The sequence below is a fragment of the Patiria miniata genome, unplaced genomic scaffold (assembly GCF_015706575.1).
Source record: "Patiria miniata isolate m_02_andy unplaced genomic scaffold, ASM1570657v1 HiC_scaffold_3, whole genome shotgun sequence".
NCBI classification, from domain to species: domain Eukaryota; kingdom Metazoa; phylum Echinodermata; class Asteroidea; order Valvatida; family Asterinidae; genus Patiria; species Patiria miniata.
Genome location: NW_024037069.1, coordinates 15,700,374 through 15,728,305, shown reverse-complemented (window position 1 = coordinate 15,728,305; position 27,932 = coordinate 15,700,374). Strand labels below are relative to the sequence as shown.

At 39.9% G+C, this 27,932-nt stretch overlaps 1 protein-coding gene across 2 annotated transcripts in view; it reads left to right on the top strand.

Moving 5' to 3' along the window:
- Positions 1 to 27,702, top strand: part of LOC119737577 (transcription cofactor vestigial-like protein 4) — a 30,823-nt gene extending 3,121 nt beyond the window's left edge. The window contains exons 1-4 of one of the 2 annotated variants that reach the window (XM_038212031.1): positions 10,590 to 10,952; positions 16,969 to 17,182; positions 22,307 to 22,617; positions 24,554 to 27,702. In XM_038212031.1, the coding sequence (XP_038067959.1) occupies positions 10,865 to 10,952; positions 16,969 to 17,182; positions 22,307 to 22,617; positions 24,554 to 24,807 (867 nt within the window). In that variant the 5' untranslated portion in view covers positions 10,590 to 10,864 and the 3' untranslated portion in view covers positions 24,808 to 27,702. Of the gene's footprint in view, positions 1 to 10,589; positions 10,953 to 16,968; positions 17,183 to 22,306; positions 22,618 to 24,553 lie in introns of those variants that run through there. The other variant, XM_038212032.1, reaches the window with a different exon arrangement.
- The last annotated feature ends 230 nt before the right edge of the window (positions 27,703 to 27,932 follow it).

The window sequence follows — 27,932 nt, the reverse complement described above, 5'->3', positions numbered from 1 at the left end:
GAAGGTTTTTTTAAAGGAAGCGCGGTTCCTCAAACACGAGTATTTTTGCACAAAATAACAGCAACACTGTACTTTGCAAACTGTAAGACATCTCATGGGCAATTCCACGGTTACTCACGTTACATTTTTGATGTATTTTTGAGTTTCCTTGGGCTGTAAGAACCTTACTGAAAAGTTTAATAACTGTTATCCCCATGGTAGAAAAATGTGTTATGTATGATAAACAAGACGCACAAAATCGGTTACTCGCGTTACGAAAATGTAACGTGAGTAACCGATATTGTGCATCTTGTTTATCATACATGACACGTTTTTCTGGATGTCATCTTTGGTGCTTAGGTAGGTCTAGGTCTACTCTATCTACCATGGGGATAACAGTTATTAAACCTTTTCAGTAAGGTAATTACAGCCCAAGGAAACTCAAAAATACATCCAAAATGTAACGTGAGTAACCGTGGAATTGCCCTCATGCATAATTCAACCAACTGCATTTTAATTGGAAGTCTTTTATTGGCTTTTAGAGTATTGCAGGTTTTTTTTTTTCTCGAATCGAATCCATTAGGCCTACTTGATGCCCACCAGGCCTGGAGTACATCCCTTTGTTGCTAGAGGAAATACTTAAATCTTGTTCTGTGCTCTGAAGTTGGATTTGAAATGGATGACTTTAGGAATTAGAGGCATAGCTCATCCCTGGATTGGGCAATTCAGGAAGCTGATTCACAACCCTTCATTAAGTCTGGCCAACCCTTCATTAAGATGTCCGTTGTCCTGACAGATATGTACTGAAGAAGCAAGGGGAAAAAGTCCACTTGTCCGTGATCTTCATAGGCACAACTTTTAACTGTGTGATTTATTTTGAAGCATTGCCAAATTTCAAAAGCATCAAAATAGACAGGTTCTAAACACATGTTATATTCTACATGATGTTGCATATTTTCATGAACAGGGCTTGCTTGTGATCCTTGGAAATCTGGTTGTATATAATAATGGTGGTAGAAGTAAAATGACAGACTATTTCAGAGTTATATGTTAAAAGGTATATTCTTTTATGCTTCTAGGACCCTCCAAATAGCGGAAGTAACTTTCTGTAATGGATGAGTTGCAAGATTGTGTGATGCACAGTACAGGACCATCTTTGTTTCCAATTTCCTTCTGCTTTTTGAAACATTTTCGGAACAGAAAATGTCAGGATTTTTTTTTTTTTAATACATATATATCTGACTATGGAGATGGCTTTTGTGATGCTGTCCTGAAATTATACTTTCCGAAGATGTCCGAGAGTTATTTAGCAACAAAAAATTAATCAGTAAACTGTCTTGATTACGAGGAAATTCCTTCAATCCTGAAATTATACTTTCTGAAGATGTCCGAGAGTTATTTAGCAACAAAAAATTAATAAGTGAACTGTCTTGATTATTTCATTTGATATACGATGGGATTGATGTGAGCCTTGTGTGGATAAAAAACAAGTATGTCATTATATTTCAGTTTTTTGTCAATACTCAGGAAGTCATCAGCCAAAGTCAGAGATTGAATTAAAAAACAGGAAAAAAATGAAAGCATAGGTGAAGGTTATAAGCAGTTATCACACGCAAACATCGCGTGCAAGACATCCTGCCCTCCTCTAGATGTCTAGCGGGCTCCCAAGTTTGTTAATGCCAGCGTTTAATAGCTTTTAATTACAGCGTGGACGAGGAGTCGGTGACTGCAAGGCCCCTCTGTCTGGCCAGCCGCGCCGGGCGGCGCACAGACACTAGTCGCTGGCGCCTCCCGCCGTGGGAAGGAAGCCATATTACAACCCATTACCGCCCAAGTTGACGCCCTTGTCTAGATATCAGGGAGTTGTTGACCCAAAATACCTGACCTTCTTCCCGTTTAAAGCCCCCGCTCCACCTAACTCATACCTTCTCTGCCCCCCTCCCCTCAACCTCAAACGCCATTATTTTGGTGCGCACACTTGTACAATACATGTACAGTACATGTATGTGCTTGTGTAAGATCTCAATTCTTTGTCAGTATTTACTAATCGTGTGCCATAGAATCGATAGGGCAGATACTTCTTCAGCAGAAAGTTTGAAACTTTCAAAAGCTGAATGCTGTGGCAAGCAATGTGCATGTTCACTGTTCAAAGCAAGTTCACATTAGCAACTATCAAGCTACATGCATTTACATGTAATACCATAAAGCTCTTTTTTTTCTGTCAGCATTTTTAGGAGACACAGACAATTCCAAATTGGTCACTTATTGATTTGTTAAAATTCACAGTTACTGAGATGCTGCAACCATCCTTTTAAAGAGGTTGTGGAATGCTCGAAGACATTTCCGTCATTTTTCGGGTATATGTAGCCTAAGGTGTGATGAAATAAAAACGACTATTGTGTCTGTCATGAAATGAGTACAAAAGGTACTTTTGAGAGCTGTTTTTCAGGTCCTGTTTCGACCCGAACGTACAATTTGTGTAAAAGTCGTCGTTGAGGGCAGCAAACAAAACATAGTAAATCGTGACGTAATAAACAGGACTCCCGATGCAGCGTAGTATAAACGAGTCCTGTTTATTACATCACGATTTACTATGTTTTGTTTGCTGCCCTCAACGACGACTTTTACACAAATTACACGTTCGGGTCGAAACAGGACCTGAAAAACAGCTCTCAAAAGTACCTTTTGTACTCATTTCATGACAGACACAATAGTCGTTTTTATTTCATCATACCTTAGGCTACATATACCCGAAAAATAACGGAAATGTCTTTGAGCATTCCACAACCTCTTTAACCATATGCTTAGCTACAATTTTGGTCTAGACCAGTTCCTTATGTCAAGTTTTGATGTTTTCTTTGAACTTCAGTATGTGCAATAGAATAGAACATGCTCAGGTAATCATTCAAAAGTGGAAAATGTTGTACAACTTTTCTGTAAATGGTATGTGCTCAGCTGACTACCCGTTCTATTTTTCTTAAATAAAAACGTTGCTTCCTAAAGGGAATAATTCAATAATAATTGTCCTCCGCACGCACCTCACATACATGGACTGAAGATTTTCAATTATGAAAGGACCCCCCCCCCCCACCTTAAAAAAAATGCCCTATCATGCCTATAGCCTGTTACACCTTCGGTTGGTTTGTGAAGAGAATTTATTATAGTGTGCTGTGTGATATAGCCAATTGTATTGCTGAGGGACCATTGCGATTTTGGGGGTAACATTTTAGTTGTCATTCTTAAAGGGAATGTACAACATTTGCTTTTGCTGCAATTTGTAGAAATAAATGGATTTGGAGGATTAGTATGTAATAGAAAATATTGTTAAACTTACTTATTTCACGTTTTGGGCTTGTAGATGCTGGAAAAACCAAGAAAACCTATCATGTTCTTGTAGTCTGGTTCCCTGACCCCACTTAAGATGAAACGGAGCAATTAATACACTTTGAGGAATTGTAAGGTCAGAGAATCAGTCTAGCAGGCTTGTATCCCTTCACAGGTGTGTAATCAACTGCAAAGAAAAGTCAGAATAACTAAATACGAAAGATTAGGAACAGTTGTTGAAAAAGGCCAGTTTTCTCCAACGTTGGTCGGCCGACCAGCGTTGGAAAAACACAGTTTTTCTTGAAAATGTCAGCACACCAGGTTCCACGATTTTGAAGGATGCTTTAGAATGTCAGTCCCTAACAATTCAGTAAGGTATTTCGTGATAATTTGATCATTTCGTTTTTTGATGTTTGCAAATGTTGTATCTTCCCTTTAAAGAAAACAATTTCCAGATTTTTTTGGGGGGGGGGGGGGGGGAGGGGGTGGGGGGATATCTGTCCACTGGACTGCTTTTTCTTCTATTTTTTCTAGGTCCTCTCTTCCTTTAACAGGAATTGTATGAGGTGTAAAACGAGCTTAAATTCAATCCATTATATTACAATGCATGCATTACCACAATCCAACAGGTTAATTATTAACCTCAAAAATGTCAGAAATGTACCACAATCGTTGACAATGCAGGCATGGATCAGGTGCCATAAAACGGGCGCAGTGGCTGAATTAATACCTTAACCCTAACTCCCTAGGCCTTTTTGCTAGGATGTAGCCTCAATCCTGCAAAATCCTCCAGTTGGCCTCATGGAAAAATAGCATATAGCCTCAATCCTGCAAATTCCTCCGTTATTTCTTGAATATGGTCCATGGAGGGATGACCACTGCCTGAATCCTGCAAAATCCTCCGGCTATGACTGTCAATAGGCTGAGGCAGAGGCAGTGACATCCTGGAGCAGTGCGGAGGATGTCAAGTATAATCAAGGACTAAATTTATGCACGGCTGAGCATAAACAACACAAGGTCCGGCCCAAGACCTTGACACAGTGCGTACTCCGAAATCAGCAACGCACTTTTGCCATGTAACCTCAATCCTGCAAATTCCTCCAATTTGCAAAAAGGATTTTGGAGGATTCAGGGCGGTTAGGGTTAATATCTCACCGCGTTCATTATCAACTAAACACCAATATTTGAAAAAGGACGAGGGAGAAAAAATTGCTACCCTGGTACAATGGGTAACAGGCGGCCCTCGTTGGTATGCGAGGTATGAGTGGGGTCAGTAGGGGTCAAGTTGTTGGCCATATGATGTACATGCAGCTATGCACTATTGGCTTCCCTGGGTCTGTGTGCAAATTCTGACTGCCTATTATCTTGGCATGGCGCCCTCTGTTGGTGTAAAGGATTTTTGTGCAAATTATTATTAGATTTTCTCCACACCTGGAAAATGCACAAGCAACGCAGATTCTTTGTCTCAAAACGTTGTCAAAGTCGGAAGATGATATCTCTAGTTCGTCATTAAAGTGATATGCCCTTATTTGTCTGTTTTGAGAATTTCTAAAAAAAAGTTGAATTTGGTGATGATTTTTGATAAAAAGTATCTCTGTGGTCACAATCTGTGTGTGTCAAGTGGATACTAATCAGTGGACACACATGACCCCTTGACCATTAGCGTTTTATCATGGTAATATTGCAGGAGTGGGATCTCACTATCAAGTATTTATTATGCTAAAGTGATGCTTCACAAGAATTTTGTAAGCCCTTATAATCAAATAAATGAATAGGATTATATCCTTAAAAAAGGCATGAAGGGGTCGGGGACACGTGCCCTCTGCCCCCCCCCCCCCCCCCAGCATAAGTCCCCCCCCCCCCTCGGGTCCCCCCACTTATATTCTTGAATTGCATAAAAACAACAAATCAGTTGCCTTCAGTGCTCCCAATGCACCCCCAGAATGCTCTCCTAGAAGATTAAACACAGCTGGAAGGCGTTCAATTTACTTTTTTACTATTTTAAAATTCTATTGTTTTTTTCAAGAGTTTACTTGTAGGTACAATATACACATTCACATTGGATTCCTTTTCGGAATTCACATTATGTGCAGTTGCCAAGAAAATATATTTAATTTTTTTTTGCAGACAAAAGAAAGAAATGGGACGTTTTCATTATCTTTTCAAAGTCACCTTAATTGTCGGTGTTACAGAAACCTGAAGCCTGCAATACATTTACATGTACCTTGCCGCTTTCAATCGATCACCCCTCCCCAAAAAGGGTGTTCAGCCGCCCCACCCCTAGAAAGGAACCCTTTAAAGCAAAGCATGTGGACCATGTCTGGTTCAATTTACTTTCACAGACTAGACAGTGACGTGGCAAATTTCCACTGCCTTTTGAAGGGCAAGTTTGATTTCAAAGCAAGTCTTAGTCAGGGGGAATGTGATAATGTCTGGAAAGGACCCTGCTCATTCTGCCATGTAGATGGTGTCAGTGTGGCCATGGTGTGGCCAACCTCTTGGGAGGAACATCAACTACATGATAAAGAAGAACTGTTTTACTTCCATATTTGAGGGCACCTGCAGATGAATAGATGTGGGAGTTTTTTTTATTTTAAGATGTCTGTATCAGATAAGCTGTACCCTAATACCTCAAGATCATTTCATGTCAAGTGTGCCTCAAGTTACAAAATGTCTTAATAGGATAAAAATATAAGCCAATTGAAATGAATGTTTGGTTTGGTCCTATATATAGTTCAAATAATACAAAGCTAAAATTGTCTTCCCCCTCAAGTTCCAAATGAGAAAAAGACAGGCGGGATCGCACACAGGGTGTGGGGGAATGCACAGGGGGTGGGGGCACACACGGGGCTTGGGGCACACACAGGAGCTCGGGGCATGCACAGGGGGTAGGGGCACACACAGGGAGTGGGGGCACACAGGGAGTGGGGGCACACACGGGAGTGGGGGCACACACGGGAGTGGGGGCACACAGGGGCTCGGGGCATACGCAGGGGCTCGGGGCACACGCAGGGAGTGGGGGCACTCATGGGGTCGGGGCATGCACAGGGGGTCGGGGCACACACAGGGAGTGGGGGCACACAGGGGCTCAGGGCATACACAGGGGGTGGGGGCACACATGGGCTCGGGGCATACACAGGGGGTTGGGGCATAGGGGCACACCTCAAGCACTCCATACCCCCCCTCCTATTTACACCTTGAGTGTGTTGAGGGGTGCTTTCAAACTCCCAAGCCAACCCAGCCCTCCTTCCCAGCCTACAGGTTTGAATTGCATAGGTTGCTACATGCACTGTGGATAATTGACCTGTACCAAATAAGAGATGTTGAGGACAGTTTCAGATACCTACCATAATCCAGTCTTCTGACCCAATGCAAAAGTATATATATATGAAGAATTATTGAAAACTTTTTCTTAAATAGTTGCACATTGTATATAAAATGTATTAAATTTCACTTTGTATATGAAATGTATTAAATTTCACTTTGTATACATGAAATGTATTTATTTAGTGTTTACTTTGAAGCTTCTGTATTGTGCACAATCAATAAAATGTGTAAAAGTATTTATTGGACATTTTGAGTGGATGTTCAATCCTAAACACAAATATACATGTACAGTAGATGGAGTTATAATTTGTGGTTCTTCAGATTGTCATTTCCCTGGCATTGGTCTATTATATCCCAGACTGAGACCTTGAGTGCAGAGAAACATGCAAAACAAAATCAGGCCATCTTTAGTCACTGGTTAGCCGACAAAATTCTCCAAAATGTTCAAAGACAAGGTCCGGCCAGCCAAATTTGAGGTCTCAATTCCATTTTTAAAGAAGACTTTTCTTCAACATTTTGCACCTGAGAGTGAAGCCAAGTGATTTGAGAGTGAAGCCGAGTGATTTCAATTTAAACCCTTACGCTAGACTGGTACATATGTCCAACTTTTTGAAAAGATTGACCCTTCAATAGTCTGGTGGCATGACCTGATGACTAAGGAGAGAATGTGTAGAAACAGAGACTAGGTACCAGATGTTTCTTTTGACATGTTTGACACAGTTGATTGATGCAGTACTAAAGGAGTGTTGGACTGGTTGTTTCATGTGCCAGTCTATTTTCTTGTGTTGCATGTTTCACTACTTTAAGTTTTGGGACTCTCGTCGATGGTCTATCCATGCTTTTTGCTGGACTGAGTGACTTACTGACTTGCTCTTTGGACTGACTGACTGAGTCACGGAGTATGTCTCAAGATTTTCAGGTCCACCTCATCTGCACCAGCTTAGTCTTCTTACAGTCAGAAGGAACCAGTCTGTGAAAATAAACACCTTGTGGACAAATGTGATGAATGTGTTTTCTCCCACTGTCAAGTTGAGAAAAAAAAATAGGAACTGATATGCTGTGTCTTGGTGAGTGAGCAAGTCACAGGGAATTCTTTGGCTTCCAGTGATGCTCCGAATAATTTCGACATCTTAAAATGATCCAACTTGGTCTGGTGCGTTGAAGGTGTAGATATTTGTGGCACGTTTTTAGTGAAATAGGGGCAGTAGCATCCCGGTTTGGGGTCTTGGGGTCTTGGGGGAAGTGTGGTGGGGATGAGTATTTTTCCCCCCCCCCAAAAAAAAGAATGGCCTCAAATGTTTTTGTTTTTGTTTTGAAGGTAGCCAGGATTTTTTTTCTTCTGATCACCCAGCCGATGGAAATTTAAAAAAAAGGGGGGGGGGGGTGTTGCTGGAGGCATCTGACTATTGGTGCCTTGGTAGCGCTGTTCAAAGCAAACAATTTTGGATTCTATTTGTGGCAGCATATTTTCCAAAAGACATGATTCCGCCAACAGGATGATGATTTAGCATGTTTGCTGTGCTCTTTACACACAGCAGCTCTGTTTTTTATCCGAGGGTGAATGAATATAACTCACAGGAAACAACTCACATTTCATTGCAGACGTAAAATGCAGGAAGGTTGGCATAAAGTGAGACTGAAGAATTAAACGCCTGGTTATCTCCATGATTTATGAGTTGGCCAAAATAGCACAGATCCTCTCCTTCGCTTTGGTTTTATTGCTCATCTGTTTCAACTTCAAGCTGATCCATCTGGGTGCTCATTTTCTTTTTGCATGAATATTTATCGTTCTTATTTTCTTATGCATTCGGCAGTCACAATTTGGGCTTAAAGGTGATATACATTTGCAAACGTCCAAAAAACCCAAAACTATCAAAATTGAAAAAATGAAATACCTCAATTGACCGTAAGTGAATAAAAGTCTCAAGCATCCTTAGAAATCATGGCACCTGGTGTGCTGTCATTTTCAAGAAAAGTGACATTTTTGTATCAATTTCCAATGATGGTCGGCTGACCATCGAAGCTGGCCCTCTCGCCCGTGAAGCGGGCAACAGGCGTTGAAGCTGCCTCCCCCGCATAGCGGGCGAGGGAAAGCCTTGCTTGATGGTAATCACAGCAGATGTACATACATTTTTGTACTCTCGTACTCTTTTTTTGTGAACCGACATTATAAGCTTGTAAATTGGTTCTCAAATTCACAAGCTCTTGCTTAACGCTGACTTTTTTTACGTGAAGTGTTTAGAAGATATATCATCGAAGGGCAAAACTCAATATTGAACTTTACTCACAATGACAATCTAAAATGGCAAAAGAATTCACTGAAAACAGATTCTTCAAATATGGCCATATTTATTTGCAAACTATGCACGATAGAGCAGCTTTTTTCCAACACGTCCATTGTGTGCACATTGTGCATGGCATTGTGGGCTCAGTCTTAGGCTTACTGGAAAGTACATATCTTCACGCTGTCTCTTTGGCATCTGGCCAAGTTTTGTCAAGCCGGCCAGGTGCATGCTACATGTATGACATATCGTCTCCCAATACATGTTCACATATTGTGCAAATATGCCAAAATATTTGGCAGGCCCCAGAATTTCCCGCTAATGAACCTGTGTATAGCTGGGGCTGACTGGCTGAAATATGAATGGACTTGTGTGTGTGTTGGGGGGGGGGAGGGGGGTATTGGGATGGGTGTGGGTTAAAGGTAATGTACAACATTTTGCAAATGTGAAAAAAAAATGAAACTACCAAATCCTTGCGCTTGGTATGCTGTCATTTTCAAGAAAAGTTGAGTTTTGCATCATTTTCCAACGATGGTTCATACAACCACTGTTGAAAAAAACAAACCTGGCTTTTTTTCCTTCAAAATGCCACCCCCAATTGTCCAAATTTAGTCCACATTTTGTTTGCAATTGGTGACATATATATCCGGGAATGGGCCAGCTAGTCTGGTTCCCTGACCTGACAATTCCCTGATGTTTATAAATTGTCCTGTTTCGTCTGAAGCAGATTACAAGAGCAGCATTTATTCTTGTATTTCCTGGCATCCATCATGAACACAAAACTTTAAACAGGTCAGTGGAACGATATTTTTACTGCAAAATACTAACCCCCAAATCCGTCCATTTCTAAAAATTACAGCAACAGCAAAAGTTGTTTAATTATCTTTAACGGGTGCACAAGTAGGAATTGTTAGCCAGGGAAATGCTCCATCGTGTGAGGAATGCATGAAATTGATATCTTTCGTTTAATATTTTTGACGTGACGTGTTATTGATTAAAAATTGCATGTGGCAAGTGGAAAAAAATGTTTTACATTGTTGCAATGCTCAATAGACCTTATGTGTTGCGGGATTATCAGAGGGTGCTCTTTGTTATTTTAATTTAGCAACAGTAACAGCGATACCAAACGAAACGTTACTTGTTGTCTCAGTTATGATTAACTTCCTAACAATGTTGAAAGAATTCAAAAGCTTTGAAAGATCTCAATGCATATGTATGACTCGTATCACACAGAACAAAGAAGGGTGTTGCATTGAGAAACTTCAGCCTACAGCGCTCGATCAGAAACAAAACTGCACTTTATACCGAGTTCCAAAGCATGGGAATAAATCATGGACAAAAAATCCATTTTCCCAACTGCTCAAAGTCACAAAAAATTAAGTCTGTCTTTGATGCATCTTCTCATTATTTTCCCATAATTTCTTTAGCAGAAATGCTGAGAACAAAAATCCCCCCAGGGCTTGACTGTATGATGCGAATAACAGCCCATGCCTGTTGAAATGCTACACACGCCCCAGGCTGCATAGCCGGCATTCCAGAGATACCAATTTGCATAGTTATCCAAACATGCCCGGTAGTGGGGTTGTTACGGATGCCCTGATTGGCTGGTGCGTGTGGTTGGTGGTCATGTGTGCTGCGACCGGATTGGTCAAGGCGGTCCAGGCCTGTATTTTCCATGGCAGTGTGCTCTGGGAGGAAATGGAGGGTTTTATTGCATCAACAACCTGTGCGTGGTGCGACCACAGACTGCATGGACTTGATCCAGAGACAGCTGAAGCAAGTGTCTGCTTGTGGGTTTAAATGTTGTCATCTGCTGGATACCAAGAATCTGTCCTTGTAAATTTGCCAATCGAACTCCTAGAAAGTGAGATTAAAAGTAAAAATTGACAATTCCTGGCTTTGTGAAGCGAGAACTTTTCTTTGGAGCCGTCTTGTCGAAATTTGTGTCGTGGATGTTTTTGCAAAGCATGACTATGGAGACACTGACTTATACCCAGCTGTTGCCATGCTTTGATCCGATGCGGCTCGCTTTTTATGAAGGTAGGATCACAAGACTATTGCCATCAAGTACGTAGAACCATATTGTCGTAATTTGGATGACGAAAATATTCTCACAGTTAAATCTGATTGTAAAATTGTCACTCCATTTATTTTGTAATCTTCATCAATTCAACATAAAGTGTGGAAAATGACGTGTAAATCTGAGTCTTCTCATAAAAGGGGAACTTTTGTTCAAAGTTTATGTTTATGTTTATCAAGTCTTGCCATGCGTGTGTGGAGAAGACATTTTAGTTTGACCATACAGTTGAGTTTACAATAAAATGACAGTACAGAATTACAATCTTTTTGGATATTGGGAGTGTCACTTGTCTTACATGTAAATAGTGATGTACAAATGTAGTAGTAGGCCTCATCAGCCATGCTATCATTTCTATGGAAACCCTCCATGGTGAAAGCATTGTGCTAGCTATTGTTCAGATAATCTGTCACAGGGCTTAGTTTCTTTTGGCACTAGCATGCACAATGGTTTCTCCATTGAAGGGGGCCTCGTGAGTGTACGATGATCACGTGCCCGATTCATCTACATCTGTACACCAATCCAATGTTGAAATTACGGTGTCCGTTCCTTGCCTGATCGCCCATCACATGTGGGTTTTGTATAGCACTGAACACGTCACTAGACTAATATGCCGTAGAAGTGTGACGTCACGTTCCACACAACGTCTCTTCCACCATTCTTATCGTACATTTTGCATCCATGGGCGATTTAGGTGAACATTTTCTAGTTAATATTTCTCAGACATCAAGAATAAATAAGACTGGAAAATGGGACAGTACGTGTTTTGTAGCTGACTGTATTCATCATTCAGAATGTGACGGATGCCATTTACCAACGGATAAAAAAATTGATGAAAAATGGGCACCGGGCTATCGCTACGTAAGGCCTAGTTTGTGTGGTACGCGTTACGTCGGCAGTGCGTTAGACCTCAGCGGCGTATGAAGTATTATACAGCATATAGGGGTGGGGATGGCGGAAGGGCCTTGTATCCCTCTGGGCATCCCACATCGATTTTTTTGGTCACCCTTCTTTGTTCCTCCCCCCTGCCTAATTATCACCTCCTATTACCCCCTTTTTTATCTAATGTACATGTACTATAATCCATTGACACACTCCTGTTTTCCTTGCCTTGCCCCATCCCCTCTTTTCATCCCCTTTGATCTTACTTAGTATATTCTGCCACACTCCTTACATGTAGGTCCTTCCCCCTGCCTAATCCCTCCTATCCCTCCTATCCCTATGTGTTTTTTCCCTTCCACCCATGCCTGCTTGTGTGTCCCTATGGTACTTTGTTCTGTACTTCTGCCATTATATTGCCTTTGAGAAAGGTCCTGCAAGAACCGAAACATTTGCCCCTCTAATTTTTTTTCAATCTTTTTTCTTTCTAAACACTGTTCTGGTAACTTTTATGGACATGTTTGGTTTTGATGAGGTGGATCTCTCATCCTGGCAAAGAGCCAAGCAGCGACTTCATTTGATCTTTGCAAAATTCACAGCTTGCTAATCAGTGAAACATCCTCAAATTTGCGGGCTAAAACTACAGGGTGCCCTCTCACCCTGCAGAGTATCGCTGAGCAGCCTGGACTAGGCGGGTTAATCCTCATTCAATTGTTCCCACAGCCTTGCACCGGAAAGTTTGTGATTATTTTGTCAGGAATCCAGTGTGGAAAAAAGGAGGGGATTCGTTTAAGATCAATGTTTTATGATCGGAAGTTTGCTTTCTGCCCTCAGCATGCTATATCGGAAGACATTCTTCACATTTTTTTCCCTATAACTTTCCCATCTTTTTTGGGAGGGGGAAGTGCGTGTGTTTTGGATTCTCATATATCTGACTTACTGTTGTGAACAAATGATCTTCCAAATTTCTTTTCTTCTCAAAATTTGATCACATGTTTATCTTTAGAAAAAGTGTTAGGAAAGTGTTATATCTTGGATGTATGTAATTTTTAGTTCTACATGTCTGCATTTTGGTGACAGCCGGATGTGGGTCTCTTTTTTTGAGTAATGGCAGCCTGCTTTTGTGAGAGATTTCCTGATTTAGCAAGTTGTTGGTAGAAGCTACATGTAGTTATTTCTGCAGTCAGCCCCCTTTTTTTTGAGTGGCTAGGTTATCTTACACATGTATGTGATACACAAGTGCCTTCAATAGTTATCATCTGTACCAGAGTTAGGCTTAGCAAGATGTTGTGGTTGACACTGCTGTGATAAGTGGATCTATTATTCTCCTTTTAAAAGTTACCAGCAAACTTGAGACTAGGCTTGGTTTATCATTCCTTTGTGTACAAACATATTGCTGGTGTGGGTCAAATAGGTTATTTTTCCTCTTGAGAGAGCAACATTGTTTCTGTTTTTAGGATTTTTTTTCCAGTTTGACAGCAAAGCTATTTTAAGTGCCTTTGTTATATTTCACATCTGATTAAATGGCTTGGTTAACTATCAGTTTAGGTATTTGAGCATATTTCGAGAGGCTAAAAGTCAATATTGTGATGAAATTCAGTCACAGTCTAAAGAAAGATTCAACAGTTGGCTATAATTCTGACTGAGTTACTCAATTGATGTTGATTTTTAATACAATCAGCAGACACAATATATTGAGAAAAAACCTCCTATTTTCATATTTGTTAACATATTGACATCATTTTGTTAAAGCAAAGGTCTGTCTATATTTTTAGGGAAGGTTTGACAAAAGTCTTTGAAAAAGGTTTGGACATCATTCATCGGTCATTTCATCCAGTATCTTTAAAAAAATATTTGGCTGAACATTTCCCAGCCTTTAACTTAAGAGTGCGGCTGTGCAGTCAGCACACATACATTTGTACCTCAAGTGGACTGTCCGTTCCACTCCCCTGCCTGCTGCCAAGCACTTGTGCCCCAGCAGAAGGAGTGGTCTTAAGCAATCAAATCAATCCTGAAGCATGTTAAGCTCACCATACCCGGCATAGCGAGCATAGCAGGGCTGCTCTCGCCGTGGCGTGGGAAATTGCCCGGGACTAGTTCTCGATCACTCCTGGTGTCTTTGTGAGTAATATCTTGCAGTGGTGGGTACGCGTACAGCTGGCTGGGCAAGAGGCACCTGGTTTGTGGCCTGATGGGTTGCCTGGCCTGCGGGGGAGGAATCCGCTGACCAAGCCACTAAATAGATTAAGAAGGATGCGATTCCTTATAACTTGGAGAGAGAAAAAAATCACCCACAAAGAAGTGTTTTTCTTTCAAGCCTAACTTGGAAATTTGGTACACATAGCTAAATTTGAGGCATCTGCAACTGAATTTGGTGTGAGAGGAAAGGTGGCAATTGTTACTTTTTCTCACACTGGATGCTGACATAAATGTTGATTTAAAGGGAAAAAAGACAAATTTTATAGTTATTTCTGTTTATGGCGTGAGTTTATGACATTGGAACAAACAAAAATCCACATCCATATAGACAACAAATGACACAGCCTTGAACTGAACAATGTAAGGAAAACTGTCCAGAAGTAAGATATCTTGCAGTTGTGTGTGAAATTCCAAATGTTTCTGACAATCTTCTTAACTTCATGAAAATAGTTTTAGATTTATACACTGGATACAAGTGGTTTAAAACCATGCTCCTGGTCAACCTACCTCTAGAAGATACATTATAAAGAATTGCTGATATTATTTAGGGGATTGAATGGATAAATCAGCCTTTCGTGTTGCCTCCATGCATTTCCGATGACAACTTCTGGCTGGAAATAAGCCACAGCTCATCTTAATGCCATTTCAAATATGTGGGTTGAAGTTTAATCAGTGTCTGAACCAGGAGACTTGCAAGTTCAGCCAAAGTTCGCAAAGAGATTAATTTCCAATTTCTTCACAGTCGAGTGGTCTCTTGTGGGCATTGAAATGACAATCCAGAATCCCCCCCCCCCCACAAAAAAAAATCTTACAAAAATAAAGAAACAAAAGAACAAATGTTAGATGAGTCATGGTGTGCAAATATACATGTACATGATTGTGTCTGTTTCTATAGTTCAAGGCGAGCCTGTACATGTACATACATGTAAAGGTACATACAATATGTAGATGAATACATTGGGCGGATACAGATACAAGGACAATAGACAAATATTGATATTTTAACAAGCCATAAAATGAAATTCACACTTCGAACATATTTTGTGAAAAAAAAAAAATTCCATAACATTTAGGAAAACATTGAGCCACCTTTTTTTGGAGTACTTAACTTTTTTTTTACAGCACTCACTTTAATAAGCAGTTTAGAAATTTTGTGGCTGCTGTGTTCTAAATCAACAACGAAATTGAAATACCTTTAGATTTTACCACCGAAACTAATTCCATGGCAAAAATTTCATTCTTTAGCCGCCCTGAAGCTCCTGTGTCACTGTTATGCCCTGAAATATGAAAACTTGCATTAAAGGATGTGACTTTTACACATTTAAACGTTTAAACGGAAAGAACTCTAAACCCATTTACAAATTTTCCAAGACGTTTAAACAAAACCCGAAATATAAAAGGGACCTACAGTTGTATGTTCACGCAATCTTCCTGTGATTTAAACATACATACATGTAGCACAACAAATTAACGACGTTTTCAAACCTGTTTAATTTACAAAACCTTAGAAGCACCACAGTATTTGATTACATTCAGGGTACACGTAGTTAGGTTTTAATTTTTCAATGACTGCCCGCTACTTTATTATGTCATTCATTGTTGATTTATCATGTCGAATGTCAATCACGCGCCAGCCTTTGTGAATTGCTACACGTTTGAACGGTTCTTAAAATATTTGCTAAGCTATTACAAAGTGAAACGATAAGTTGCATCCTTCATTTTTTGCATGAAATAATAAGGCCAAAAAAAAAAAAGTTCTGCTTCCAGTTACCATACCTACCCTATTTTGACGGCCCCTACCCTATCTTTGGGGGGAAAAATGTTGAAAAACCCCGAAAATCATCAATTTCCACCTTTTGCCCTTGACTACAGACACCTCCGTACGATTGTACACAAAAAATTTGCGAAATTTTTTTTTTCTCTACCTACTTACTCTATTTTCAAATGCTACGTACATGTAATCGGAAGCAGAAGTATTTTTCTTTTACCTAAGCATACAATTTAGAGAATTTGGTCTTGGAACTGCCTTAGAAATGGGAATGCAAAGGCTGAAATGAATAAAAAACAATTGACAGAGAAATGTGCAGTTCACATATTCCATTTAAAAATGCTGTTGCTTACAGGCCTTTGAAGCCCATTATTTACTCAAAAAGGCTTAACAAGGGCTAACAGATCAGTGCCACTGATCCCTCAAAAAGTTTGAGTGATATGAGCTGGAGTTGGAGGATTTGGTGGATCACTGATGGAATGTAGGGGTTATGTCGGGTTTTTTTAAGTTAAAGGGTAATTGTAAGGTGCCAGTTTGTCCCTTCCCTTCACAACCCATGATTTGACTCGAAGTCACGAATGAAACTTTCACCATGGCTGACTTTCTGTCTTTGGGTTGTGTTAATTTTACATAATAAAATTGTTAGCTGATTTGTTAGCACGTAGGAAGTTTGTCTACATCAGTGTTTCTGTCTCAGTCTTCTCATGACAGAGCCAGTTTCTTGCGTGGCACACATTATTTTCTTTTGGGGCTATTACGTGAACCTGTATTAAAACATTGGTTGTCACTTGTCAGGTGGCTATTTTTGCAGGATTGTTCCTTATTCCAGGATTTTTACAGAATCCCTTTTGAAATCTGGAATTCCTGAGGTTTTACCTGAGGATTTTGCAGGATTGAGGCTGTATGCAATTTTTTACATGAAAGGCAATTGGAGGATTTTGCAGGATTGAGGTTACATCCTAGCAAAATACCTAGGGAGTTGGGGTTATGGGATATTGAGCTCCATGCAAAAGTGTTTTGCCTTCTCCCTCCTCATTTGTCCAAACCGCCAGGTTTTTTTTTTTTTAATCTAAAAGAATTAGAATCACAAGTTTTGTTTATTCATGCCTTTATTCATTTGTCTCTTTACTCAGGTAATGCGGTGCTACGGAGCGAAGATCTCAGATCGGAAGCCTCCAAGGAGCTGCCGTCCCGCGTCAACAGACAGCGACGCAGCACTGAGAGACGAGAGCTAGCCCAGGTCCTGCGGTTTGACGAGCTGCGCAATGTGGGCAGCAGGACGGCTGCGGCAAGCATGATGGACACGACGGCGGCAGCGGTATCCACACGGTGCGCCGGAACGCAAACGTTAGTATTTGATATTGGATGAAATTTGAACAGATTGCATATGCATTTAACTGGTGGTGGGAGAAATCAAAGATTTCAAAATCTGTTTATCCCATTATTTTTTAAAACCGAATAATGGTTTCATCAGGCGTTCTCATCCAGCTTGCAATCATGCCAACAGAAATGACGAGTGAGGTGCCGCATGAAATGCCCTCCCAATGACTGGGTATAGTTTGCAGGATTCAGTGACCACTGGGCCTGCACAAAAACACTTCAGAGCTGTAACGTTGAAAATAAGTCGAATGGGCAGGCTATTCATGAGCCAAGAATACCACTAGCAAGTGAATGCAGTTACCATCGGAGATTATGGAACAAATTAGAGGATGTTCCGGTTGTTTTCTTTAGCCTGTGTCACAAAAAAATGGAAGGCTTCATTTGTGAAGGGTGCTTTCGAGTATCCGGTTTCCAAAAATCATAACCGAATAGTGGAATTCAAACCAAATTATTAAAAATCCAGATTTAAATCCCACCACTACATGTAATGTCGTTTAACGCACTGCACTGGTATGTCAGGTAAAGTGTTTGTGAAATAAAACCTTCATGTACGTGTAGGTCCAATTTTTTTTCTTCAATTCAGCAGGAAAGAGAATGGAGTAACATTACAAAATTGTATACCAAAATGATAAGTGCATAAAATCTATCATGCCCAAATCTCACGCATTATTTATTCTACGAGATCTGCCACCAATGCTCACCCTTTTACAGTCTCAATACCTAAGTCCCGCACTGTATCGCACTCATCATCCTTCATTGTCCTCACATCCAAATTGTGGAACTCTCTACCACAATCGTACTTTCCATCATCCTCTCAAGAGCTTCATCAATAAGCTCGATCTCTAAGTTATCTCCTTCCTAGATTTTTTGTCCCATGTCAAGAGTCCTTTCGGACAACAGATGCATTCTGCCTTTTGTGGCATCACCCACTAAAACAAAAAATTAAAATATATGTTGAGAATTTTTTGGTACAAATCGATTGCTGATTTCATGATGACATCAAAGTTGTTATTTTTATGGTTAACCCTAACTCCCTACTTTGGTTGATTAAGTAGGAGACCATGCCTGTCAAAATCCATCACTCCCTCTGCTTCACATAATTCTTCAGGACCAAATCTGTGGTGCTGGTGGATTTTGATGGACTTGGTGCACATGGCCTATCTGACAAAATCCCCCAAAATGAGGGGATGGATTTTGATGGACTTGGTAAAGGTTAGGGATAAAGGGAATGTACAACATTTGCTTTTGCTGCAATTTTCAGAAATCAATGGATTTGAAGGATTAGTATGTAATAGCAAATATTGTTAAACTGACTTGTTTCACATTTTGGGCTTGTAGATGATGGAAAAACCAAGAAAACCCATCATGTTCTTGTAGTCTGGTTCCCTGACCCCACTTAAAATGAAACGGAGCAATTATTAGACTTTTGGGAAATGTAAGGTCAAAGAATCAGTCTAGCAGGCTTGTACCCCTTCACAGGTGAGTAATTAAATGCAAAGAAAATGCGATATGAAAATTAGGAACAGTTTTTGAAAAAAGCCAGTTTTTTCCAATGCTGGTCAGCCGACCAGCGTTGAAAAAATACACTTTTTCTCAAAAATGTCAGCACACCAGTAGCCACAATTTTACAGGATGCTTTAGACTGTCATTCCCTAACGATTCCGTAAGGTATTTCGTGATAATGTGATCATTTCATTTTTTTGTGTTTGCCAATGTTGTATCTTCCCTTTAAACATACATGAACAATTATTCCCAACATCACAAAGAATCACACAAGATGAACATTCTGTCTACATTTGTGGACACACATGTGGCAATTGATGCCCCTTGTATCGTCATGTTTGTCAGGAACTGTTTTCCCAATGCAGAACCCTACCAGCCTAGTAGGATGGCCCTCCACTCCCGCTATCTTGTTTAATTGAAGACTAAATATTTGGCTGGCAAGCCTGGCATATTTGTGCGATATCTTTGTTTGAAGAAGTGGAGTGGTATGTTTTATGTGATATCAATAAGGAGATAAGGGCGGGCATAAGAATTCCTCCTGGTTCATGATTAGACATGATATAGCACCCATAAATTCTGCCTTTTTTTCTTCTCTTTTTCATTTGTGTGTTGGCAACTATAGTATTTTTTTATCTTTACAGTACAGTACGTGTACTTGCAATTGCAAAGATTTTTTTGTTTCAAATTCATGGTATTCCTTTTTTTTTTATATTTTCTTGCCCGTCAACAAATTGCAAAAATGTCAGATGTATAAATGATGGTATCATGTCGATTCCAGCCAGTTTGGGGAACATGGGTATTGGGGAACATACATGTTGGTATTGGGGAACATCGGGTAGACCCCATCATGAACAGGAGTATTGGCTGTGAGGCATTGGAGTAAAGCAAAGTATTTTTTTTTTTATGATGCATTCTTGGAGATGACTTATCCATTATATGTGTATACTCCACGTTTTAAACATATTGACTAGGGGAAAAAAGGTTTTTAGAAGCTTGCCTATATTTACATGTACTACATTTTAGATCCATGCACACTTACCTGCAGTTGACTGAAGAATGTCTTAAAAAAAAATTCTCACAGAAAACCATGGGTATTTGTGCAAAAACACATGACACACATTTGCTTGCTTTTGAAACAAAAGTAATGTTTCAGCTAATACCGAGTTGGTAAATATGAACAAGGCGTTTGCAATTATGCAGTTACCAATTTCAGGCTTTCAAGTATTCCTACTTTTCCTACAGTGTATACTTTCTTTTCTTTAAATTCCTACTTTTCCTATTTTTCCTATTTTTCCTACTTTTCCTACTTTTTTGTCTCTCGACTCTGAAAAATGAAATCTCAGGAGTACTGCAAATGTACTTCCAAGAGCTTAGTTGAGGATGGAGCACAAGTGTTGTGAGTACAGAACATGCCAAATAAGGCTTATGATGCTGTGGACATGAGTGAGTTCCAATAGAAAGCCAGCAAAAGTCCTACTTTTATACTGATTTTGTTCTCCAAAATCAAACTTTTGTCAATTTCCAAAAAAATTGTTTGATCCTACTGTTCTCCTACTTTTTCACCTGGGTCTGCTTGAAATTCTGCAGATAAACTGTAATATAAAGCTTGAAAGCCGCATCTTTGATTTCATCCATACTTGTTCATTTATTCAAAACAATTTTTTTTTAAATTTCTCAATGAGAATCCCTGTGGAGTGCAAACAATGATCAAATTATTAAGGAGTTACACATTAACTCCAGGATCTGAAAAAGGATTCGCTGGGTGTAAATATTTGTAACAAATTCTTCTCTCGATGGAGGGCTGGAGTTACCTCGACGGCGACATCTACTCCAAACTGCACGCCCGTCACGTATCAACAAGTTCTAGGCGGCGAGCTATGCCAGCTATGCACTAATGGCCAGGCCCCTCATACCACGGTCATATTTCAGACTCTGCCAGAATGGAAAAATTTGAATCATTGGTGGACACGGCGGTCCGTGGAATAACAACTTGCAACTCTCTGGTGAAGGGGGGGGGGGGGGGTTGAGATTTTCAATTGAGTGTGTTCCCGTCAGCCAAGTTGATTCATGGTCAACTGAAATTCTACTTTGTGAAGGCATTCTGTTGGGAGAGCTTTGTAGAAGGGCCGTGAAATGAGATATGACGTCTCTGCATACCATCCAGGCCGGCTTGAACATGTGGTGGCACACTGCGTCAAAGTTTATATGGTTATGCCTCGGGACTTCCATGTGGAATGGTCTTTATTTCCAGAAAGAGTTGTCATGGTGGTCAGTTTTGAATTTGAATGGTATTGGACACCCTTTGTTGTTTTCCATTTCGGTCGCAAAAGTACATGAAGAGTTTGTTTCAAAATGCGATAAACTTCAGTTTGTACATTTTGTAACCTTGTAGAATCCCGGGCGCTGTCCTGGTTGCCCAAAGTCGGTTTTGACAGCTGTAATGTAGATCAATGCAATTTAAGAATACAGCAAAGTGAAGAATTAAGTTTAGAAACAGCTGTTATACTTTTTTTCATTCTTAAAGTTTCAATTTTTTTTTTTCTCAAATGGATATATCACGTTCTGGAAATAAAGTCTTTACTTGTTATGGATCTGTCTTCTGTTTCTCTTTTACTGTGACAGTGGAAAGTTCTAATATTAAATGGGTTGAGAAAGGGTTGGGATAAGGTTTTGTTAAACTTCTTATGCAATATGTTAAGTCATTGAGTCCGGCTTGATACATGCATGCAACTTTTCCTCAGATCCACTGATTTCCTTGTGTTTTATTTCTCATGAATGCCATTCCAAATTAAAAAATACTGTACAAAGTCTTGTTTGGTTTGGAGTTTCCTCGTTTTTTCTAAATTGCCAGTTGCATGCCTGTTGATAACTGCAAAAAAGCATTTCGGTGTGCTCAGAAACTGTTTACACCCAGTCAGAGTTTCCGCAAAGAGGTTCGTCGCATCAAAAAATTAAAAAACCGAAGTAACAACTAGGCCTGCAGTAGAGTTGAGGCTTTTGAGAATGCAGGCATTCTGCTTAACCAGCACATTTTGTGTGTATCGTTTCCCATCAAACATGACTTCTTGCAGTAGTTCTTGAGCTGAATGTGGTTTGATGTGAAAAATCTGTCGGCCTATTTGTTACCCATTCGCCCGCTGAGAGTATGAACAGACACGTGAATCTCATACAGCGTCCATCACCTGTCATATAATTTGTCAGCTTCTGTCTTGTGAGAAGGTAAAAGAGGTCGTTGGTCCAAAAAGACTGATAATGGACCGATTAATCATGCAGTTGTTGGGGCCGTGTTGCCAGGGGGCAAGAGACCGGTTTAATCGCAACCATCGGTGGTGAATGCTTCGCATTTTAGTAGGTCAACAAAATCTACAGCAGAGAACTTTATGTTTTCATTGGAAATTTAATCCTGTTCTTGTAGATGCACCTTTGACGACCCATTGGCATGGCTCAAGTAACTCAGTCATACTGGGTTTTGACAGGAAGTTTGTGATAGCACCATAAATCTCTCTTAAAAGAACTACTTAACACAACAGTTTGAACAGTTTTCAATGTTAGTCTAAAAGAGTGTTTAATTTTGTTTTTTATTTGCAGGGAAATCACGACCATGAGGTTAGAAGACAATGACGTGGGCGTCCCGGAGGTCAATCCTGCCCTCCCCACCCCCAGCACCTCGCACCTCACCCCGTCCCCCACCCACCTCCCCACCCCGTCTGGCAGCGGCAAGGAGGCGCAGCAGGTCCGGCCCTCTGTCATCACCTGTGCCCCGTCGCAGCCGAGAGAGGGCGCTGTTCGGGATGGGCACTGTAGCGCAAACAGCCAGACCTTCGGAAGGACCAACGGTTACACGACGTCGTCCACGTCTACACATCCAACAAACTGCCATCGCCGAGAAATTTCAATAGGTAAGTTTTAGCAAAAGCAGACAACATCCGAATCCTGTTAATTTCACAATAATACCAAATTATCAATTTCGATTTAAACATGATAAAAATGTCACAGCCTTAACCTTCATTTGTTTTGAATATTGGCTTTTAATTACCAACAAATTAATGATAAAATTTAATCTTCATGAGAGATAGAAAAGAAATTCAGCTGATTACAGTTTTTAAGGAGCTGAATTTGAAATGTTCTTGTTTTTTTTTTAGAGACTTTTGTTATCGTCCAATAAAAGTACAATTTTGAAGAGTCAGCATTTTTCTTGAGAACACAAAGAAATTGCATTTCATCTAACCGTAGAAATTAAGAGTTTTTCCAGTTATTAATGTTATTTAAGATTCACTAAAAAGTAAAAGGACACAACAAAAACTAACATTCACATATACGTGTGTACTGTCATTATTTGAAGTTAATTTACATTGTTAGATTCGCCAGGACAATCTATTATTGGATTTTCATCACAAGGCCCTTTAGTCAATGAAAAAAAAAATAGAATGTCTGATCAGATTAACTTGAAAGTAAGGGACAGAAATCCGTTCTTTTTCATTCGGCATTCCAAAGCGTAGCAATTGGATCAGTTCCCAGCATTTGTGAGCCCTCCGGTGTGCCATTCAGATGTCTGATGGAGTGGGCTCAGCAGATATGATTTATCAGTTTTCCTCACATTTGCATGCAGAACTTGACCCTAGATATGTGACCTTTTCTTGGGCTGGGGGGGGGGGGGTGGCCAGGACAATGACAAACATAAGTCTTTCCATGTGCTCGCAGTGAATTGCTTACATACAAACATAGATGTGAGGAGTTTTACAAAACATCTGCCCCATCTGGCTACTAGGTCTTTGTCCACAAACAATCAAACACAGTGAATTTGTTTTCATGAAGTTATTGTTAGTGTAATGAGCTTTATGCATATCTACATGCATCTGGATCTGTTCCAAAATCCTCCAAAGTGCCACTGCGGCACATTTTTGTACATAAAACTGACGAGACATTTAGTCCTGTGGACTATACATGTGCTCGAACAGGGCGCTTTTTGACCACTTTCATTGGCCATGGGTTGGACGCGCTATGTGTACTCGTACTGTTTCCACATGTTTGCAATGAAGTACGTACGACTCATTTTATTCTCAAGGTGCACAAGACTGTAGTGTCTTCGCGTGAGCGTCAGGCATTATCAGCAATGCATTCTAATTCCACTTCCAGTGCATGGTCCTCCCCAACTCTCCTTTTGTACTCATTGAGGAGATACTTGTGCACGGAGCCCATCAGATAAAAATTCCTCAATCCTTCAAAATCCTTCTTATGTAAAACCTACATGTTTATATGGGAATGTTCAAGGATCTGTAAAGGTTAGGGTTTAGATTTCATTTTTGAAGATCTTGTCAGTGAAAATGCTAACATGTAAAGTGCTTAAGTAATTGAGATCTATAATTTTTGGTTTGGTATCAACAATTACGCTTTTTCCTCCAAAAAAATTTTTTAGCCGATAATTTGGCCAAGAAACTTTCTATACCACAAAAAAGCATTGTCGTCCAATTTGCAAAAAAAGATCTTCATCATGTCAAGGGTGATAACATCTTTTTTAACAATAACTTACATAGAAGTTTTACGATTTCTGTGCTATAGTAGAATCTGGCGACCAGAATTAAAAGCTTTACTTTTACTGCGGTGGTGTTACGCTCATGCGCATGCTGCACGCGTTCTTAAAGACGAGGCGCGCGCGCATTTTGGTATTCCTATTGGTTGAAGGAGCCCGGAGTGTGTGCGTACTCCCCAATCACGACTCGGGTGAGCCTGGCGCCACTGCAGAAACTGGCTGCCGCCGGATTTGTCTATACACAACATCCTAGCCAAGGAGTTGAATTCTAATAATGACACCGTCCTTTTCTCTCCCTCAACCAGGTGTCTGTGACCCTGTAATCGAGGAGCACTTTCGCCGCAGCCTCGGCAAGGACTACAAGGAGAACTACGGAGCCTCCAAGCCCACCGGCTCCGCCGACGGCGTGGTCACCATGATCACGGGTTCCGTGGACGACCACTTTGCCAAGGCGCTGGGCGACAAGTGGCCGCAGATCAAGAACGTGATGGAACCGGCCAGGCAGTCGCCCCCATCCTCCCCCCGCCTGGTTCACCCAGCATCGGTCATGTCCACGTAACACAAAATGGGATCGAACAATTAATACTCCACTCTCTGCACAATGCTTGAGTTGTCAGCCAAGTTCAGATTGTGCAATTCCTCATTATTTGCATGGTATCGTTACGGGCTTGCTTTTCCCTAAACCAAAAATAGGAGTCTGACTGTTACGATAAGTGGTGCGACCGACGAAAGGATGGAATGTTTGTATTGGTATGTGTAAGAGTGTACAACATGAATTCAATATAGCAGGGGTGACATTTCCTGATTTCGGGATTTTTAAGGAATCTTTTTGGGAATTCCTGAGGTTTTACCGTAAAGGTGTTTTTACCTATAAAAATATTTATAGATATACAAAAAATCTTAAGGGGTGCCTTTTGGCAAATATGGAAAATATCACAGACCCTGCATTGCTCTAGGGGCCCTCAGTGACTCTCAAACCCTTTGTCGATATTTTTGTGGATTTTTAAGAATTTTCCCCCAATCTTACCCTTGTGAGAGACCAAAGTATGTTGTTAATAGGTGATGCGATTCTTGGAAGATTTACCCCCATCTCCTGAAGCATATTTTTTTGGCAGGAAGCCTTTCTAAATCCTCCAAAAATCTACCATATAGCTGGAGGCCAATGGCACTCTAACATGGCATCAAGCCTCTTTGACTGTTTCCCATAAAATCTTCCCATAACTTTTTGAAGTTGCTGGGAGGGATTTGAAGGTCCAGGCCAATGACATGCCCGAGTCATTCAAGCAGCCAAGAAAGTGGGGATCACACAAGTTTTTGAGTGGAAAATGAGTGTCAGAATTTGGAAAAAGACATTACTGGATTTGAAACTCAGTCTATTCATTTCAAAAGTTGTCCCCAGTTTCAGGTAGTCTGACGATCAGACATTCATGTGTGCAGAGCCGCACTACGAACGTCTGCTATATCCGAGCATGCAAATTTTATGCGACCCTGCGCGCCAGCCAATTGGAGTCGACTTCAGAAATTGTGATGCCATTTTGAGCCGAAATTTGGCCTAAGCTGTTGATTGGTCCATTGGCTGCCATGTTTTGTAATACGCCAACAGGTTACCAAAGACCTGATAGAAGGCGCCTGCTGAATGGTCAGACTCTGGAGGTCAAGAAGCAGTCTTGTTTTTGCATAATTAATTGCCAAACCTGTGTGTATGTCATAGACGCTTGTGTGCAAGTGGATTTTCCATAGACTAAGTTTCAGGCAGATAGAGTGATTTTTTTTACTCATTGGAAATACGAGAGTACTGAAAGAAGTTGCGTGTTTACTCATCAGGAAACTTATTAACAAATTTAACAGATTTCAACTCAGATTTCTGCATAATATAGATTTTTTCAAACTTCAACCAGAAAACTTAAACCTTGTTAGATGAAATGCCTTGACATCAAATGACCAATTTAAAAAAGAAATATTAAACTTTTTTTCTTTCATTCACCAAATACTTTGCAGAAAGAAAGGGTGTACATGCATTGTATTAAGTATAGAATCCGGTACACTGAATCCATTTTGTAATTTCCAACCATAGTTGATTTGTTTTTCAAGACGATACCTCGCTTTACTGAAATGTTGACCTTTTGTTATTGATGGAATTTTACAATTACCTACATGTGTCCCCTGTTTTTCACCCACATTTTAATCCATGGTAATTCATTGTAAATGCAAATTTTAGATCTATTCTATATCCGTGAATTCTTTCTCCAAAGTTTAAAAAATTTCATAACCCGTAAATTTAGTAGCAATTTGGCCCTGTGGAAGGCAACAGTCGTTAAAAACACAACCTTTTCATGGTGATGAGAAACATAGGGGAAAAAAATGTATACAATTTTGTACAAATTGTTTGATGTTTTTATGTAAATATTCATTGATTTATTGAGTTGGATCGTAAAGAGGCACAAGGTTTTTTTTCCCCGCCTTGGGGACATACAAGTGAATTATTTCAAGAATGTGTTTATTTCAGTCAGTGCTTCTTGTCAAATGCAGGGTCTAAAGTAACTGAATAGGGTGAGAAAAAAAATTTCTGAAAATCGAAGTGTGTACATAATAGTCAAATATTTAACACATTCCTGAAATTATTCAATATTAAATAGAAATGCTACGGAAATTCTTGTCGGCTTATGGGCGTGTCAGTCGTACTGTGCTGTATTTTTTTTGGTACACATATTTTTATTTTTTTTTGAATTAAAACTCCAAGGCAACAATACCTTCTTCCGATACAAAGAGACCAAATCTTCGTTGAAATATTTCACATTCTGGAAGTTAAGTTATGGGTTCCATATTTTTTCTTCATTGAAATGTGTACGCCAAATTTGGATTTGAATTTAAAAAAATGCAAGAATTGAAAGCTCATTTTATTGTCGTATAGGTCTGATATCTTACTATTGAAGCAACAACTTCGACAACTATATTCGCAGAGCAATATTTCAATGTTTTCAATATTTCATATTCCACACAAAGAAACATAGACCCTTTCTCTGTATATAACTGTAATTATCTATTGCAAAAGTGCGTTGTATATATCAGTATGCCATATATTATATATATATCAAACTAATTGTTTCCAAATTGTTAATGTTTATTTTCACGGGATGCTTTTTACAACCTATCATAAACCATACCTCTTGAACAACAACCTGAGAAACTTGTCCATTTCTGGGAAAAAAAAGTTTGTTTGAAGAATCCTTATGGATTTATCTGCTTTTTAATGGAGAGGTTTGAATGTAAGCGGTGAACTGTATGCATGTTACATTTTGTCAGAGAGCCAGTTATTATTTTTTTTCATTTGTAAATATTATTGTTGCTTCATAATTATATAGTCCCAGTTATATTAATGTTATTAATATCCTGTCTTGGAAAATAGAAGAAAAAGAGAGATACACTTTTCCAATAAATGAGAATTTCTTGAATCGGTTTTACTTGTCCTTGAACATGTTATTTGAAAACCAACTACACGTACACTGTAGTTCTTTGTTTGGAGTCCATGCTGTGTCAATAATCACAAGTCGATTCAAAAGTTGGGACACGGGTAAGGGGGGGGGGGTTAGTGGGACAATCACAATACCTTTGTAATGGCTCACAACTTGAGATTTGACTTGGGACTCAAGTGCAACACTGAGTCTTTGTACTTTCAAGTCTCAA